Source organism: the organism of the source record quoted next, unplaced genomic scaffold, assembly GCF_019419815.1.
Source record: "Pyrus x bretschneideri cultivar Hongxiangsu unplaced genomic scaffold, Pyrus_bretschneideri_v1 Contig8, whole genome shotgun sequence".
Taxonomy (NCBI): domain Eukaryota; kingdom Viridiplantae; phylum Streptophyta; class Magnoliopsida; order Rosales; family Rosaceae; genus Pyrus; species Pyrus x bretschneideri.
The window spans coordinates 9,534,436-9,554,449 of NW_025999820.1; the positions used below are offsets into that span (position 1 = coordinate 9,534,436).

General features: G+C 34.4%; 2 protein-coding genes across 2 annotated transcripts; both read right to left on the bottom strand.

The window, feature by feature from the left end:
* Window positions 1–229: 229 nt before the first annotated feature.
* LOC103959162 (protein PIN-LIKES 5) lies at window positions 230–5,592 on the bottom strand. The gene is made up of 11 exons (XM_009371510.3): window positions 5,388–5,592; window positions 2,645–2,923; window positions 2,472–2,551; window positions 2,188–2,312; window positions 1,970–2,091; window positions 1,669–1,878; window positions 1,457–1,558; window positions 1,260–1,360; window positions 1,068–1,120; window positions 782–967; window positions 230–660 (listed from the first exon to the last, which is right to left on the bottom strand). Exons 2-11 carry the CDS (start codon window positions 2,777–2,779, stop codon window positions 536–538), a joined length of 1,239 nt encoding a protein of 412 aa, XP_009369785.2. The 5' UTR covers window positions 2,780–2,923; window positions 5,388–5,592; the 3' UTR covers window positions 230–535.
* A 7,632-nt stretch (window positions 5,593–13,224) lies between these two features.
* Window positions 13,225–15,867, bottom strand: LOC103959201. The gene is made up of 5 exons (XM_018650368.2): window positions 15,703–15,867; window positions 14,546–14,663; window positions 14,318–14,411; window positions 13,770–13,856; window positions 13,225–13,509 (listed from the first exon to the last, which is right to left on the bottom strand). The coding sequence occupies exons 1-5, from the start codon at window positions 15,761–15,763 to the stop codon at window positions 13,375–13,377; spliced, it is 495 nt and encodes a 164-aa protein (XP_018505884.2). The 5' UTR covers window positions 15,764–15,867; the 3' UTR covers window positions 13,225–13,374.
* Between the last annotated feature and the right edge of the window lie 4,147 nt (window positions 15,868–20,014).

Genomic DNA, 20,014 nt, shown 5'->3' on the forward strand with positions numbered 1-20,014 from the left:
TAGTGATTTTTGCACGCTCCTTTTCTCCTCTTGCTCGGAAGAGTGCAGTTGGAGAAATTAGAAGTGTGGAAATCACACTATGCTTCTAAAATTTTCAACTGGTTTTAGGGTAGTTTACATCAATTTTCTGCCAGTTTGTCCAAGAGCAAATATCAAATTTCTCATTAGAGTAGCCCTACGTGGGTGCGACTGTCACACTAAAAATTTCTTTGATCGAACAAAGAGCAAGTATGAAATTTATCGTTGGATCGGTGTATTTCAATGGATCATAACTGTATACTAATTTCGATCCCACGAATGCATACGGATGCATTATGTTACAAAGCTGTCCTTGAGATACATTGAGCTACGAAGAACCTAATGAAACCCTATTCCCTACTCCTACTACACACCATGTAAATAAATCAAACCATGAGATGTACACATACACAAAAAAATCATACCCCAAAAATAAAAATAATTACTTCGAATTAGACAATCGAATCGAAAAATGTGGGAAGAATAACCCAAGGGATTGCTTGCTGCTCAAGGAAGTTCAAGACAAGATCCACATGAAGATTGTTGACCAAATGGTAAGTGCCAAGGCTGCAACCAAGTACGTCCACAGGAATAACACTGAGCACTCTGCCTCAGCCACATCAAACAGCTGTGTCATCGTACCTGCGTAGAATCAAGTATTCGTGTAAGTACTTTTATACGAAATTGTTACAAACTTTGAAAGTTCCCTGATCGAATGACCGAGGATGGTAGGAATTACGAGTACTTGATGCAATTTGCTTACCGATATTCATGGCAGGCGGCAGGGTAAACTGAATCATCAGCACAAAGTGGAACAAGGGGTCTGATGGGAGAAACCCTAGTTTGTCTGCTGCTCTTACAATGAGAATACCGATTGCAGGCATTACTACGTATTTGGCAACAAGCACTCCGAGGAGGGCAGGCACTTTGATCGTTGATTTGCGTAAGCCTGTTTAATTAAACACACAGTAATATAGTAGTTTGTTAGATTATGTCTCCCCTCCCATAAACTAAGAATGTAGTTCTGATGTCGAATATAGTTCCATTACCTTGGATCAGATTGCCTCCAAGAATGAGTGTGATGCAAGGGATTGTACCGTTCCTGCGTAAGGCATTTGCCGTTAATTTACACATTGTGCAGAGGATGTTTTTGGTTTGAAGTAGTTTGATTGAACATCAAGGGATGCTAAGTCTTAATTTAAGCATGGTAATTTTTATGCTCTAAGCTGAATGGTACTTACCCGAGTTGTGTAATAGAGTCTTCGATCGCACGTAGAGGGGCGTCGTCACCAATTATTATTTTCTTAAGAAATGGAATTGCCCCAACGACAAATCCCACAACCTAGTAATACAAGATAACGAACCATTCAGTTCCGTATCAGTCTCGAGGTCTTACGAAGACCTTCAAATATAGCCAAAAAATGTTAGGAAAACTCACCGCAGCAAGTGTTGGTGGTGCCAGTAACTCGTGCAAAATCTGGTGAACGAATGCTAATACTTTATGGCTGAATGGTACGTTTGATTCATCAGGGGCTACTATCTGTCATTGAGCAATCCAGATCGTCCAAACAACCAGGCTGAGTAAATATATGCATATATACTTCATATGTAGCCAGACTGCTGTAATTTTAGATATATGAGGGTACTTACAGCTTGGTTTACAGAAGTTTCAGACGCTACAATAGCACCCTGCTCTTCATCTTCTCCTTTGAGAAGGTGAGTATCCCCGTTAGCATCCAAATCTGTGTTGGGCCACTTTGCGGCCTCCTGAGCTTCCTCGGCTGCTTGAAGCACTTTCCATCTAATAGATGAAGTTCGAATCAGCTGGTAAGTGTAGGTCCAAATGAAGAAACCACCAAGCTGCAATAACCAAGTAATTTGTGATTTAGCATTCAAATTACTTCCTTTTCTCTTTAGATCATGTACAGCAGAGGTTTAATAATTGCATTACCGCCATGGAAAAAGATACGTATGAGAGTCCAATCGTCCTACAAACACTATGATCGCCAAAGGGGTTTCCGTCCTCATTGCAGATTGCAGGGACAAGTATGAGGGGAAGGTTTCCCAAGTTTGCTATTCAACATGATTGGCGATTACTTGACAAGCAAACTACTATATTGCTGCTAAGAAATAGATGAAAGAAATAAATCATAAAAATTGACTATTTACCTGATGAGACTGCAGCAATTATCACACCTTCCTGGTAAGGTTTTGGTTTAAAAATCTTTACCACAATCCATCCAAGAATCCCTCCAACTACAAAGGTAAGCGCGACGTTGACAATCATAAACCACCTGAATCATATCGACAAAATATCAAATATTGTATGGTCGATATCAATAATTTCATCGACATATTGATGACATGACTTCAAAACACTGCAATTAACTACATTGAAGGGAAAATAAATGCTGCGAAGACTAGGACCAAATACAAAATGCAGCATAACGTACCATGAAACAATGTCTTCAAATGTAATAGTCTTGGCCACATTTGCAAACACCAGTGAGGGAGTGAACACCACAAACACAACCTGCATTTTCGCAAACCACGGACTTATTTGCTTTTGTTTTGTGTGCAAAAGAATTCACTTATGTGCGAAAAAACCGAACATGTATGTGCCTACCTTGTTCATGGACCTTCGGGCGCCCGATGGAAGAAGATTCCAGTGCTCAGTTGCCATCAAAGCTCCCAACACACTGATTATGAGAACTTGGAAAATTGGCATGCAAGCCACCTCCAACAGCGTCCAGAAACCCATCTGCTTTTTTTTACTCTTTTCGAGTCTAAACTTTCGGACTTCGCTTCTTTTTTGTTCAAAACTGACCTAATGTGTTTGCGTTGCAGTGTTTTTATAGAAGGTGCTTGCACATCTCAGCAGTCCAACTAAAACAAAAGAAAAATCCTGAGAGAGAGAGTGGCACAAAAGGTTAGCCAACGAAGCAAAATACAAAGCAAAAATCACAGGTGGAATCTGAGCATTACAAGGAAAGACACCAAAAGTTGATGACATGGGGAGGAGGAAATAGCCATGAAGGTACTAACATTTGGCACTACTCGATTCAATTCCATCACACTGCGCCTCTAAGGATTGTACAATTTTGTACATATGTTTTGAAATTTCTGGGTAGTAGTACCGTTAAAAACGTTCTTAATTTCCATGAAATTTTACTATTTACTCAAATTTGGGTTGTTTTCTGCTAAATTGGCAATCCAACCATATAGATGTACCGTGAATGTAACCCACGTGAGATAAATGTTAATATTTTTTAATTAATTGTAAATTCGCGGTTTAAGCTAATTGAGATGGAATGGAACTGAGTTGGCTAACTATAAATGTCCTTTTTCTTTTAAATTTGGTTTTATCAAAATCTTAATAAGGTAACAAACTCTAAGAGATATATATATATATATATATATATATATATATATATATAAGTAATCTATAGAATATGATTTAGAATTTGGTTCACTTTCAGTTTCTTATACTAATTTTTTTCAGAGCAGTTTCCATACTAATTAAATTGGACTAATTGACAGCTAACAACACATGGTGTTTTACTGCGGTGGCGGAAAATGATACCTATGCATCCTGGTGAGGGTTCAGTTTCTACCGATCTCATTTCCCCTAACAATTTAACATTCTAACGCTCTCGTTTATAAAAAATTAAAAAAAAATTGTCAACTAACAAGACATTATACAGTGAAACCTAAACATGTGTATAGAGTCCAAATTCAATTAGAATTTGTCATAACATTTACTAACGCAATCGTTAATAATAATAAAAAAAAAAAAAGGACGGCCAATTAGGCGGCATACAGTGAAACCTAAACATGTGTATAGAGTCCAAATTCAATCAGAATTTGTCTTAGCATATATAAAGAAGATAGACATAAAGGACAACCCCGAAAGGCCAATGAACCAAATGGCAACACAAAGTAAAACGACAGTGGTTAATAAGGAAAAAAAAGGTAGGACATTTTTTTTATAGTATGGACACTCTTAATTTGGTGGATATGATTATGATATGCTAATTCATATGCATGAAAACAATATCACCACCAAATTAAGAGTGTGTGTACATTTTCCTAATCCTGAACAAAGATGTGAGGAACCAAGAAAAAGCGATGCTCCAAATTTGGAACACGGCCAATAAACTTTTTCTGTTTAGGTCATTCATGTGGTCCACCATAAATAATGATGGGTCACGCAAGAGAAAGAATAAAGAAAAAGTTTAATTGACAAAAACAAATAAAAATATTTTTATTTTTTATTTTTAGTGTATTGATATTTTTATACCGATAGAAGAGGGAGTTAAGCTAAATCACACAATAGACAACCTAATTTAGTATCGAATTCGTTATCTATGAGATTCGAACCTAAGGCCTCTTACTGGATACTAAGAGGCATTAAACCCAAAGTATTAAATTGTCGTGATAAATAAGAACTCTTAGTCGAGCTGATGGTGAGATCTTTTTTTTGTTCGGGGTTCAAGAGAAAAGAGAGGAACCACCACCCAATTGTGCTTTTACGAAAGCACGGTCACCGGTGGCCCTCCACCTTTCATATTTATTATATTTTGTATTCAAACTCTCTATTTTTATGTAGTTTAAATGAATTTATATAATCTTATCGTTTGTTTAAAAAACCGAATAAAAGCGTCATATTAAAAAGTTTTTCCTGCTGCAAAGGCAAAAGATGGCTTTAATTTATTCCCAGACAAAAATGAAGTTACGGAAAAATCCAAAAACAGAACGAACATTTCTTTATTTTTGTGGTTGAGAGATAACTGCGTACGCACTATTGGTGTCACCCTCTTTGAGCTACAAAACTATGAATGATTGATTCGATCTCAAACAATAAAAGTGCTAATAAAAATATGAAAAATACTTGATAACAATCTTTTCGTGTTTTAAACACATAAAAAAAATATCTCGTAACCCATGAATTAAAAATAAAATGTGTTATCTACATCCTTCTTTTTAGTTCTTACACATTTCTTGTTAATTTTTATCTTTTAATATTCTTTAATTTAATCAATTTGACAGTTACAAATTAAAAAGATATGTGTAAAGTAAAAAAGAATAGGTAAATATCACACCTCTTAAAAATAACTTAAAAGTAGCCTAAACCAGAAATGATAGCTACACCCATCATTCCCCCAAACACGTGAAGGTACGAAAAGTGACCATAAACAACTCAAGAACCAGAAGATGAAGGACTCAATAATCCATAAAATTCAAGAAGTTTCAGAACAAAAACAAGATTAAGGCAATAGTTTGATGGGTTTCAAAAACAAATTAAGCAGAAAAAATGAAGGAAATAAAAAAGAAAAGAGAGAGAGAGAGAGAGAGAGAGAGAGATGAACCTGGAAGAACCAGCTACAAAAACAAACATGGCTGAGAAAAAATGGGAGAGAGAGTGGTGGGAATCCGAGGCCGATCATCGATGAGAATATATAGGAGAAGAGAATAAGAAGAAGAAGAAGCATGACCCATCAGACTCGCATGCTTTGCCTTTTAATTTGGAGCATAAATCTCCTACAAAATTGATGGTGCTTGTACAAGTTGATAATTTGTGCCAGCTCTTTGTCTACTATTTATACACGGCACTTTGGTTCCCACCACTTTTATTTGTGTTTACAACCGCAAAAAAAAAAAAGAAAAAGAAACACTATTTACTTGACTCAAGTTTCGGTAATTATAATGGGGAATTTTTTTTGGCTTAACTGACTGCAAGAAGACGAGAGGCTCAAGTAGGAGGAGATGTCGTATTTGTATCCAGTTTGCACATGAATTAAAATCTAACTTAATTAGCTGGAGAAAAGTAATTAGTTTGTCAGATTATTATCTGCGAGACGTAATTAAGATACTTATATTATCAAACAGTCATTTTTTACCGTTATTTAGATTGATTTTTGCAAGTTGGAAAAAGAATTTGATTTTTGCATGAATGAGTGGTCTTGGTTAGGGACGGAGCCAACATGGGCGGAGCTTCATGGAGGGTCGGAAGAGCTCAACATCTGACCTAACAGTCTAGTCCAAGTTTCCAACTTAGCCTAACTTGCTTGATGTAAACCAAGAGTTGTGTTTCCATGGTCTAAATTTATAGTCTAGATGACAACATAACCCTAAAGAATGAGCATTGGCTGTACTAATCAGAATATATACATGTGAAACTCCGGAGGTTTTTTTTTTTTCTTTTCTTCTTCTTCTTCTTCTTAGACAAATGATAATTCACATTAAAAAAGAGAAGGAGGTCTTCGTCTCACAATGAATTAGTAATAATATCGTTCCAACTCGTTTTTTATGAGAATCAAATATAAAACCTCTTCAATAAAAATAAATACTATTAAACTATAATATTAAATGACCAAATTTTGGAGTTTTTTAAGTGCTTAGAACGTAATTAGTTAAATTTTAGAGATTATTTATTATTTTGAAAATCATAAGATGAGTTGCAGCATTTTTCAGAATTCATGTCGGAGAAAGAATGAATTTAAGGTGAATTTTTGGAGTCGGATCAATGAGACGGTTACACATGTGAGCACATTGTTGGAGCTTGCCACGTGGGGATCAATTTGCACGCCAGCGTAAGGCCACTACTCAAGCTTTTCGGCCTGCCATTTGTTTCTCGTGCTAAGTTGTAACTAGAGAGTAATTATAAGAACTCAAAAATGTCCACTAGTATTACGGTTTACGTAGTATTTTTTTTTGTTTGTAAGTAAAATATAATTATATTATTGTTAGTTCATTGTAAGACTAAACTCGTCACTACCTCGTTAGTAAAAATAAAAAACAAATGAAAGAAAGAAATTTAACTGAAAGAACAGACAAGTTGGATGTAACCCACAAGTCCGGGTAGCCCTACTTCCTCTCCGAGTGGTCTGCTACTACATAGCAGATAAGAACTTTATTATACACCAATCTTCCTGCCATATGTTAGATTAGAAAGATCAAAGAGAAAATAAGAGAGTTGAAAGACGTGGAGGCTTTGAAACAGAAGTTCTCCAAGATTTTAACCACGAAACCTCGGGTGCTTGAGTATTTGTATTTTGCGTTTAATTAGGCTTCAATATAATTATAGGGTAAATTATAAAAGAACTACCTCAATTATTGGTCTTATAACCAGCACGTGTAGTGGTGCTTAATGGTTCTTGGCAGAGAATGCAAAGCTTTCTGATTCTTCTGATTGTGTAGAGTTTTATTGAGAGTTGAACGTCTGAGAGATGTGTGTCACTCTTAGTGATTTATCCGGTTTTGATGAGTCATTTGCCATATGTGCGATTTGCGAGACATACAGTGCATGCCACGTAAGTCTTGACATGTCGAAATTTTAATGAGTTGATTAACATTTATTTCACCCAAATATACATGTCTAAAACGACAATACAAATATACAGTGAGAAATTTTTCTACACGATCACTTCTAAACCGTTCAATCAACATAATTTACTAATGGTTTAAAAATTGGCCAGATTAGTTGACAAACGAGCACTACATATATTATTTATATATATACATATACGTACGATACTATATTATACACATACGTACGATACTTATATTGGTACCTAGCCAGGTCCACCTCCACATGCCAGTTCATGAATGTTATGCAAAACTTGCAAACTTATCGAGTCTATATATCCAACTAATTACACATCGCTACCTTGATTTTTTCTTGCATTCAAACCAGGACAAATATCACAAATCACATGGGATATTGGATTAATTAGAATTCTCCTTAGGCAGGCTCTCTCATTAGACAAATTCGAATTTGTCTGTCCAACCAAGAATTTGGGTCCACCAATATACTACAGCATATGCATACGCTTGCATGCGTGTTTCCAGATTTATCAGAAAAAAGTAGACATCAAGAACCAGTGAACCACAGTCAGCATTTGTATTATATTGGAGGTCGATCGATTAAATAAGCAAGTTCAAATAATTATAAACAAGTTGAGCGTTTCATTTGAATATTAGCCGCATAATCCGCCAGTGGACACAGAAATTTTCCCAAATCTCATGCTAGTTAAAATAATGAAACCCTAGTACTATCTGGGGATGAAGATGTGATCGATTAGCTTGGAGTTTTCTACATGAATACCATCACCCCATCATTAATATTTCAATTTGACAACTGTGCTTACGTTTCAGTGATAGTGTACATACATAGACACATGATACTAATTACTATATAAACAGTGATGGGACAAATGTTTCTACTAAGAACGTTCGCGACTAGTCACGTATATATAGAACTTCATTCTCTTGGACTTTATGGTACAAAGGAAATTAACAACTAGCGTGAAATAAGATTGAACAGTAGTTAATCGTAATTTTCTTGGACCAAAAGCGATAGTTGAATGATACGGGTAGAATCAAATTGATCAATTTTTCAGTATGTCGCCAAATTTGATTGCTATTTCATCGATCTTTAATCGTTATAAGGTCAACCCTTGATCTATATATTGTTGATATTTAATCAATCCAATAATTGATATTTAAAAATAGATATTTCCATAACTCGACTAGAAGTATATTTCTTCGCTATATAAGGGCTTATATATATTTATATTAAGTGGTGAGGGAAATAAATTGATATCAAACTCGTCTTTACGAAATTCAAACTTAATATAGATAGGTACATATTCAAAAGTAATTTAAGGTGCTGTAAATCACATAACATAAGTGGCCTACTAGTAATCAACTTCATGACTAGCTAGAAATCAATTGCACATATAAAAGGTTAATCGTTGAATTGTATAGTTCATATGTTTGCTCTTTGCATAGCCATATATATTGCTGCAGTTTCAAGTGTCGAGTGTCGACCACCGATCGACAAGACAACCCTAATTGGCGGACCATCGTTGGTACTATGAATAGTTGGCAACTTCTCAAGTCATGTGCGGGGCATATGCTACTATTTGGATGTCTCCCCAACAAATCACTATAGACGATTTTTCGTTTCAAAATGCATAAAATTCGTCCCTTAATTGCAAAGATACTATATCCTAGTCGGTAAACATAGTTAAGTACAAGTAACTCTCGAGCTAACTACACTTAACATCATTTAACTTTCGAGCTAGATACAAGTAACTCTCGAGCTAGTTACACTTCTTAACCCTCGACGGCCTCAATAACCTATCCACCTTCAACCTTGCCCTTTTGTTTCCTTTTATTATTATTTTTTTCCCCTTTTATTTATTTATTTTTTTTTTTGACTTTTCTAGACAAAATACCTAACCAAAAGAGAAAGATACAAGCTTTGAGTCTCTGGCTCTCCCTATTGGACCCAGAAAAGTGAAATTTCTAGCCACACTAATTGATTATTCTCATTGGACCCAGAAGTGATGCTTAGTAGATTCCAATTTCAATCATTGTGCCTTCACATGGACGATGGATGTGATTTCAAACTATATGTTACTAAATTCATTTCAAGTGAATACATTTTGGACAATATATACCCTAAAGCTGATTGATCTGATACATACAATTATACATTTAGATTTCAAATCTCAATTGTTATATTGTTCAGATCAAATATCGACAATATTTCGATCAAATATTAACGACATAATTGATCGAATATCAACATCATATTGAAAACTGATTTATTCTAATAATAGGAAGGTTTTTTTAGCCAAAGTGACCCCTGAGATTTGTAGAACTCGTCACTTTGGTCTATGAGATTTGAAATCAATAGGAGTGGTCTTTGAGTTTGTCTATTATCAATCATTTTGGTCATTCTCTGAAAATTCTCCATTAAATAGAGATAAAATGACAAAAATACTCTCAATTTTTGTTAAATGATTTTGGCCTATTGTTTATTAAATTGAGGGTGTTTTTGTTATTTTGATATTTATTTAAGAAAGTTTTTCACAGAATGACCAAAATGATTGATGGTGGACAAGCTCAGAAACTACTATTGATTTCAAATCTCAGGGACCAAAGTGAGAAGTTATGCAAATCGCAAGGATCATTTTGGCTAAAAAGCCTAATAGGAATGTAAAAGTATATCTCTTTGATAATGTATAACACAGGCAATATTGCAGATCAATGTCTAATTAGTGGAGGAGGATTCTCTCCTCTCCTAAACTCTCCCCTTCCCTTCCCTCATATTTGAATAGTTACGGTTTAGTCACGTTAACATCTTAAATTGATTTTTTATATAGAGAATAAGACAAAAGGCAAAATATGAGAGGAGGGGAGAGAAGTAGATGAGAATAGAAGGGAAGATAATCCTACTCCAGAAAGGAGCTGCCAATACAAGGTCAATTAATTATTCCATCAATGAAGTTCTCTACTTTGGTAGTATATGATCGCAGTTGTTTCATGTGTTTCAGATCAGTGGGGCTTTTGTTGTTGAGAGTTGGGAAGGACCGACAGAGCCATATATATATAATATATGTAGAACAAGAAGGTATCGATCGAACGTCAAGCTGTGGACCTCCAAATCGCAATAATTTCAGCAAATAATGTGCAGCAATAGGACCCAAAAATGCACATAAGCCACGCACATACCTTTCGTTTCCCTTAGTCGCCTTTCATTTTATTCAGATCTAATATTTCTCTTTCTAAACCCAACTAATAAGTTTTTATTTCAAAATTCATGTTTTATCTTTATATACTAAATAGGTTTAGAAAGAAAAAAAAAACAAAAAATAGTGAAAATACGTCAGATTATCCCATCGCCACCCCTTCAGGAAAACACCATCTCTTTCCAACCATTGACTGATGACGCCCTTTTTCATTCCTATTGGATGATTTAAACCCATTGGATTTCAACCTCAAATTGATTTATCACAATATAGTTGATTTGTGTGAAAAGGAAGCATGTAGAACTATGATTGTGCACTCATACTCATTAAATTAGTTTTTAATGGTTGAGATTAAACCAATTGACTTAATTAGATGATATCTGTTAATTGTTTATCGTTATAGCGTTGAAATATTGCATATATATATATATGGAATTGTGTTCGTTTATCATACGTCCTGCGGTCAGAAATCATTTTAAATATTTTTATTTAAAATTAAACACAAATATTATTTGACAAAAACTGACCGTACGATATACGATGAACGGACACGATTCACGTATTCTTAAGATCCTCATCAAAAGGATCCAGAGAGGATCCTGTTAGATATATTTGGGGGGGGGGGGATGAGATTTAGGTCTTTGATTGTGGATGGTAGGGGAGGTCCAAGTGGCATGCCTAGGTGGTTGGTGAGGGGGTGAAGGACATGGAGGCAGATTGTTTGCCCTCTTGTTTGGATACCCTTCCCATCCTCTCTTATTTGTGCAGTCACGCTTAAGCCACGTTAACATTTTATATTCCTATTATTTTTTATCTTATTATCTCTATAAAAAAAATCAATATAAAATGTTGGCGTGGATTATCCGTGACCGCACAAAATAGGAGGAGATGAGAAGGGCAGACAATCTGGCTCCGAAGGACATTGGTTGTCTTTGGGTTTGGAGAGGTAGGGGTGGATGCCGGATGTGACTTGGGCTGGTTCTTTTTCGTTTTCTTCTTTATCATTCTAAACCTATTTTGTATGTGGGATAAAACATAAATTTCAAAGTAAAAAAGTTATAATTTGGGTTTAGAAAGAAAATTTTTGGGTCCGATTAAAATTTACCAAATATTGTCCATGGGGCAAAGCATGCATATACGGTTAATTCCAAGAGTAGTTATTGTAAAAGAATAATCATCGGCCAAATGTTTGTACATCGAACCCATTCTAAATCCTAAACTTTTTCAAATTGTATGTCAAATTTTTCTTAGAGATTCGTAACAGAGATGTGTCACTCATTAGTTGCAACTTGTTATTAAACTCTATCTAAAATTAAAACCTAATTTTTGTATATCCATCGTCAAGTCGAATAAGAGATATCTTCAACAAAATAGAGACAATTACCACTAAATGAAAGGCTGCAATAAGTGATTGACTTTGGAAATTAGTTAGTTCTAGCTGGCGTACTTAAACTCTTCCACAATAATGTAGTTCTTAATTACCTCCACAAATTCATTTTAATTTGTTTAAACAAACGTGGGCGATTAATAATTGTGATCATATTTGTTTCCTCTTTCTTCCTGCTTGACGGTGACATGTTGAGATGCATAATGCATACGAGTCCAAAACGAGTATTGTTATTAAATATGGAGTCAAATTCTGAGGTCCATGCATCGCCGCCTTTATTGGAAATGACGCATGATCACACATAGTAGAATTTATTTCGATGCATGGCCATGAACCATGGTCCATGCATGGAATATTCTAGTGCATGCCAAGTATGCTGTCATACTCGTAAATAGTATATAATCACGTGTTCGTCTTTCTCATCATTTAAATATCTGTGAGTTTCTTTCAATACGTGACTAGATATACACATGACCGAAACCAATCGGCGTCAACCAACATTCTCTCCATCCCTTGATATGTTTCCCAGTCTATTCTATGGACTCTTTCTCCATTAACAACAATATTAAGGGAGAAAGAGCCGATCACATGATTTGGCATGAAACGATCGACGGTTGAGCCATTTGAGCTACAAACTCCATCGTCATATTAAGGGGTTACTTTCACGTATCCAGTTGATTATAACCTGCAAACGAAAAATTAAGCAAAGTTATTAATGTTATGCACATTTTTTTTTATTAGCATACACATCCTCAATTATTTTTTACCTTTAGATTAGATAAATCAAAGAAAAATCAAAAGACAAATAATCTAAAATGTTTAGAAGAAAAAGGGTATACGAAAATCATTCGTCTTACCCATTCTATGGGAGAATTTTTTAGTATCCCAAAAACACGGCCCAATCACCAAGTCTAATAATACAATTGTTAAATTTTTTCTTTTTTCTTCTCAAATTGCCAATCAATTGTATTATTAAACTTGATATACAAAACCATACTCTCGGTACACTGAAAAATCTCTTCTATACAATAATAGAAAATAAAATAAAGTGCTTTATACGGGCTCCAAATCTCTCTGACCCGTGTAGGAGCATTGTCCTTTTCAGCCCGGTGGATGCAATTGGATTGGTTTAAGGCCCAACTCAAATTCAAAACGACAGGTCGTTAATACAAGATCACATTAACTTCTAAAGACAACTAAAACGCCATGGTTTCTCAGACGACAACTTCAAGACTCCAATCAAAGGGAGAAACAGTTGATAGTCTTAAAGCAAATAAGTACTCCAGCAAACTACGATGGCTTTCAATTACTGACGTTGTTTTCGATGTTATAAACATGAAAAACACATGAGAACAAGAAGATTAACAACATTATTTTCCCAGTGATAGACACATGTAACAAGTTCAACAGAACTTCTGCAAACTATTACTATATGGAAGCTTCAACTTCATCGGAAGCCACTGCAGCTCCATTCGGGGCATCATCTCCATGCAGCTGAGCAGAAACGTCATCTATGGCGGAATTTAGCTGCGCTATCTTCTCAGCCAGTATTTTGCGGGTTTTCTGTACATAACAGAAAACGCATAAGTTCAAATATGATCCAACAGTTATACGGGCTTGACCAATCAAAGTTTCCACTTACAAAGAAACAAATAGCACAATAAAGATAAAGTACAACCACACACAATAGCCTCAGAAGCGCTTATAAAATCTTTGCTTAATGATTAATTCCACATTCTACATATCTAGAACCTATCATCAACATGACCTTCTTTCTATATTGCTAAAAACTATGATTAAAGAGGGAACAAAAAAATTCTCACCTCAAGAGCTTTCTCTTCATCATAAATAAATTTTGGTAGCTTCCTCATCAAGTCTTTTCTGTCGGCTCCAGCTAGTGCCTTGCTTATCTGGGAATATGATACGATATGTCAGTCAAATACATGCTTTCGCGTCACTATAAAGAAGTTGGCCCCTTAGGATCAGCTATATATCACATACAAACCATGTCTCATCTCCCACAACCAATTCATACATTGTATATCATTTAACAAGATAACTACATAGCTTTATGTATCCTCTAGAAGGTAAATCTTTGGACGGGGGGGAAAGGGGGCAGAACATATGGTTTAAAGGTGTTAATAATCAGACAGCAGTACTGCAGTAACATTCTAAAGGCCGTGTGATACATGACGAATTAATATGCGAGTACACAGACACGCAGAGATTGAGCAGCAATAGCAATAGCAGCACACATCAAACTGAGGACCCAAAGATATCCACCATTAAATAAGTACAGAGAATACAGACCCAACGCAATGGTAACAGGTCAAACTGTGATAGATACATAACGTGAGTACTTCAAACATACCTGAGGTGCATATACACAACCTAATGCTCCAACAACTATCCCCCCCAATACAAACCCGCCAACGAAGATACTTGCAGAACTTGGTCTATCCGCTCTGTAGTAGCAAAAACAATATGAAAAGAAGAGAAGTATTACACAAGAACTGGCCAGCTAAAAGACATTTAAGACTTAAGAGATAAAAATAATAATGAAACGCTGAAAATTTAGACAGCATAAAAGTATGCATACCCAGCTCGGACAACAAGTGACCTTCTATGTGAAGTAAGCTTTGCTTTGTCCTGAAATGCAGCATTTAGATTACTGGGACCAACGTTCAAAAGACAATGGTAGGTTGGCTTTGAAGAACCTAGCATCAAACATTTGGCAATGATAAACAACAAACTTGCATGTGAAATTAAAATCTAAAAGTTTTGCAACATGAAATTGGGACATAGTAGACAAAATCTCAAGCAATGTGTTGGGTCAATCCATGATGAAAGAGACATAAATTTGATACTAATTATCCACATATATAAAGTCATGGTGTACAAAATAAGTTGAAGTGGCCAAGAACAAGGAAAATCACATAGAACTGGAAGATGAATCAACACGCTAAGGGCTCGTTCCATAACCACGTTGTTTTTACTTGCCATTTTTTAGTTTTCACTTTTTGTGGTAGAGATACAAGGAAAGTGTATGGTAGAAATGAGGAAGGAGAAGGATGAACGGAGTTGGTTGAAATGGAGGAGATGATATGAAAACGAAAACTTGAATCCTTTCCCATTTCTTCCACTATCACCTTCTCCATTCTTCCATTCTCCCGTATAGTTTTCCTCTATCTATAGCACACAACAATGAAAACTACAAACGAAATAGTTACAAAACCGGCCCTAAGAAACACCGGCTGGATAATTATACTTCCCAGTGCACTTTGAATTCAAAGATGAAAACTTTCAAGCGTTAAATGCCTAAGAAATTAATCTGATAATACCCTTCAAATGATTTTTTTAACTGCTTAACTCAAGTAAAATATCATGTTCATGTGTAGACAATTGGATTACGGATTGCACCAATAACAGAATACTAGATAATCATACGAAAAAAATTCACAAAAAAAAAAAAAAAAAAAAAAAAAAAACCGGTAAAAATCAGAGAATTATAAAATTGGCATCTGTTGCATTCAAATATTCTAGTCCTTGAGAAATGGAGCCTCAGCTTGCAATAAAGAAACAAACCCATCAAATTAGAGAGCTCAATGACTAATTGGTCAGTTCAAAACAGCAGAGAAATCTTCAATTTCAGGCACACTTGAGAGAGTAATCCATTTTTCGTACAAAAAATATTCATAGGAAAAATTACAAACTAATCAATTGGAAAAACTGAAACAAAAAAGGAAGAATTATTACCAGTTAAGAAGTGGGTTTTGTGATTCGGAACTGAAACGAAGGAACTCGGAAGAGCACTCATGGTTTTCAACTTCACAATTCACAGAGAGAGAGGGAGAGAGAAAGAGAGAGAGAGAGAGAGAGAGAGAGAGAGAGAGAGAAATTGTATTTCACCGGAAAAGCAAACAAATTTTGGGTTTCGATATTATCGAGCTATGCCTTGTACCAACCTTCAAAGGCCAGAAAATAACAACATTTTTAGGCTTTTTTTTTTTTTTTTTTTTTTTTTATAATAACGAGGTTCTGATTATTTGGGCTCTAAATTTGGGCCGGTGCGGCTAAATGGCCCAAAACCACTCTTGCTTGTTTTCACACACGGACCTGCCAGTTAAATCGTACATGTCGTAAGGAGTAATTAGAATCTCCTATATTTTTTTTGACTAAACGTTTGTTCATTTATAAAATTTGATTAAGATACTTTGATCAAGTGCCATTTCAACAATTTTCTGTTTATTTAATATATATTCACTTAAGCTAGCTAACAATAATTTCCTACCATCTAGGAATATTAAATTATGGATTTTCAATTAAAAATATTAATTTAACTAATTCATCATTATCATTCAAAAAGAAATAGAAAGTCATTAATACTTTCATAAGTAAACTTTATTAATTTGTTAAATTTTATGTATATTTACAAAAAAATTAAAAAATAAAAAAAAAGGTATTTGAAACTTATGATACATTTGAAAATAAACGTATGGACATTTGGTAATCGAATGTACCAATATAATCAAATGATCATACAATCAAACGCACCTTTATTATGTTTATGTATGTGACAATGAGTTTTGAACGTTCTGTTTAATTTACTATGTTTATGTATGTGACAATGAGTAATGAACATTCTATTTTTATAATAAACCATAAAAAAAAACCTAAACAAAGGAACGTGTAAAATTGAACCTCTATTAAAATGAAATTAATCACCAAAATTGTAGGAAATGCTTAATCAAATTCTTCAAAGGAACAAATATTAAATCAATAAAATTAAAAAACGAGACGCCTAAATCAAAGTACCCTAATAACTAGAATTTTAGATTCTCTATCGTTAAGACTCTGCAACCTCGATCCTAAATTTGAGCACCGAGGCTTTAAGTTCAAGTTCCAGATACGTGTCACGGATGCTGGTGTTCCTTGGTCACAATTATTGGCGTTCAAGAGGTCGAATTGATCTTGAACACTGAAGAGTTCCCAGTTGTGGGTCCAATGCTTCTATACACACACACACACACACACACACATTATCTTTTACTGTTTACTGTTTCTTGGGTATATATTTTGACCAGTCTCCTCTAGTTTAAAGTTTCTGGAGAGCAGAGACCCAGCACCATTTGATATTTTGACTGCAGATGGTGCGTGATTTGACGCATGCATGCATTACTTTCAACGTCAACCAAGTCAATACCAAAACAAGAGCCAGACGAAGGAACAGTCCAATCCAAATCACCCTTTGACTTGGTTTTAGATTAGAGCTGAGTTAGTAAATTTCTTTTTCACGGGTCGGAAGTTTGATAAAATAATTTTGCAACTTATAAATGCATGGTTCCGTTCATAATTCTATCGAGATCTTTTAGGTTAAGGCACTACTCCTATTCGGTTAGCAAGTAATTAAGTTAAAGATAAGATTGGTTATGGATCATTTAAGCTATTTCTCTCAAACCATGGCAGAACAAACAATGCATCATCAAATTAACTTTTTCTTGTTCTATTTTTATACAAACGATATTATATGGAGCGGGAGTTGAATTGAAAACTCTAAGCATAGTTAATATTCTATTACTTAGTATTACAGTCTACAATTATTTTTATTTACTTGTTCGTAGGAAGTTTTATGTTCGAATATTGATGATGAACCACCTGTAATTTAAATATATCATCTATATAATAAATAAATAAAATTCTTTAATCATTTTCATGTGAGAAGCCTTTATTTTGAATATGATGATAATATGATATGTGTTGAGTTCGATTCACTTTATTCTCCACCATTTAATCTATATATTTTGTTGTATAAAAAATTATAAGAAATTAAAAAAAATCCTTAGAAATCAACTTGAATTAACAACTATCAAACACTTTTCCTTCTCGTCGCTCCATGGATTTTCAAGTTGCGTTTCATAATGTAGCCCATAAAAATAATTCTTTTTTTTTTTTTTTTCATACCACCAATCAATGTGAATGTGACGCAACAAAACATATGAAACTCTTGAATTAATGCAATGTATGCTCGAATAATTTGATGTGTACATAAAACATGTAGGGCACTGACATTACATTACATGGCCTCCTCACTCCAATCCATCCACAATTGACCCACGTCTATTTTAAAGAAAGAATCTCTGCACCTGGGTCCATCTATGAAACAATGTGAATGGATGGATATCAAGAAGTTGTGCTGCTTTTTTTGTTGTTTATTTTTTGGACAAATAATCAAGTTGTGCTATTTATTTATTTATTTTTGGTGAATCCTCACGTTGAGCTTGGTTGGCAGATTGACGTGATATCACAGTAAATTTGAAAATAAAAATAAAAACTTTAAACTCTGCATAGAATATTGGCTTTGGATTGGCAAGTGAGCTGACCAATCTTTGATTAAGTCCATAATTACCTTAAGTATTCATGTAATTCTTGAATTAGCACTGAGGCCACATAAAATTATTTTATTAGTAAAGAAGTTGAGGTTACACTATAAAACTAATTGGTAAAATAAATAGCTCAACTTTTTATAAATCTTTAAAATGTTTCTTCTTTCACTAATGTAAAATATTTTTTACTTTCACATCTTCACACGCCTTCTTTTATGTGTGGTGAATTTTCAAGCCAAACATATGGACAAAGAGTATTGGGTGACATGAAGCACATGTGGCTGTTGGACTTCACACATGGGTCAACCTACTCTGATATTATGCAGAAAGTTAAGGTGGAACCATGAAGAAAGTTGAGGTTACACTATAAAACTAATTGGCAAAATGAGGAGTAGTCCAATCTCTTATAAACTCATGCAAAATTTCTTTTTTTACCGATGTAATACTCTTTTATCTTTACTTCCTTGCAATTTTATCGTAAATTTACGAATTTTAATCCCCATATATATATATATATATATATATATAAAGTATGCGGTTGACTAAACCAACTAGAAAGGGAGTATTTTTTTTTTCTTTCAGGATAATCAACTTTATGTTTTGATATACGATATGACATTTAAAAATTGGATTAGGCATAATTTGGTCGAATATTGAATTGCGGTCCTGTCAACCTTGTGTCGTGAATCTCCTCTAATTGCCTAACAAATGCTCATTTAGAAGTGATTTTATAAGATCGAAATTGTTTTTAGCAAAAATGTTTATGTAACAATTTTTACGTAAGTGAACTTTAAAATAGCACTTGAAATGCTTTTGAAACTCAAAAGCATTTTTTAAAGTATTTTTAATCATTTCAAAAGTACTTTTAAATGAGCCCAAATTACCACAGAAACTTCCTCGTAACTTATCAAATTTACGATCACCCTATCCCTTTAAGGGATAATATATAGTATATTTACCATACTATCAGTTGATCAAGCGCGTGATTAATTTAGTAACGTAACTCGCTGGTACCATATTGATATAAAACCTTAATCCAAGCAAATGATAGAATTTTGCTATGATATGTTTTACAACCGGTTTTTTAGATCGCGTAACAAGAGAAATGAAGAGAATAATGACATGGTACATGCACTGCATCGCATGAACACAGATTGTAGTAAGTTTTTCATACATGCACTGCATCGCATGAACACAGATTGCAGTAAGTTTTTCATGCACGTCTATATCATATGCTCCGGAAGTTGCTTCATTTTAAAGATTATTTTAACTAAAAAATCTAAAATAAATAAACGCCATCTTTTACATAATATTTTTGACACGATCAATCCGACCGTAAGAAAAAAAAACCTTTTACATCATGTATTCATGCATGCAACACTTTTTTTGCTAATATATGGATGGAATGGAACGGCATGTATTAGAATTAAAAAAACCCCCACTTGCCTGCAGGATCCGACCTCTTCCTCCAAAAAGGAACAGAGAAGATATCTGAATCATTGATGCCATTAGTTTAATCACCAAGTTGGTGTTCTTCTGGTCTGAATTGGTGGGTAATGAACTATATAATTAGGAAAGTGATCCTCTCGGGATTTCTTTGGGATCCATTCCACTAAATTCATATTTGATTAAATTATTATAAAAATAAGCCTTTATTTTTAACTATTTGATCAAATTTCAAAGTA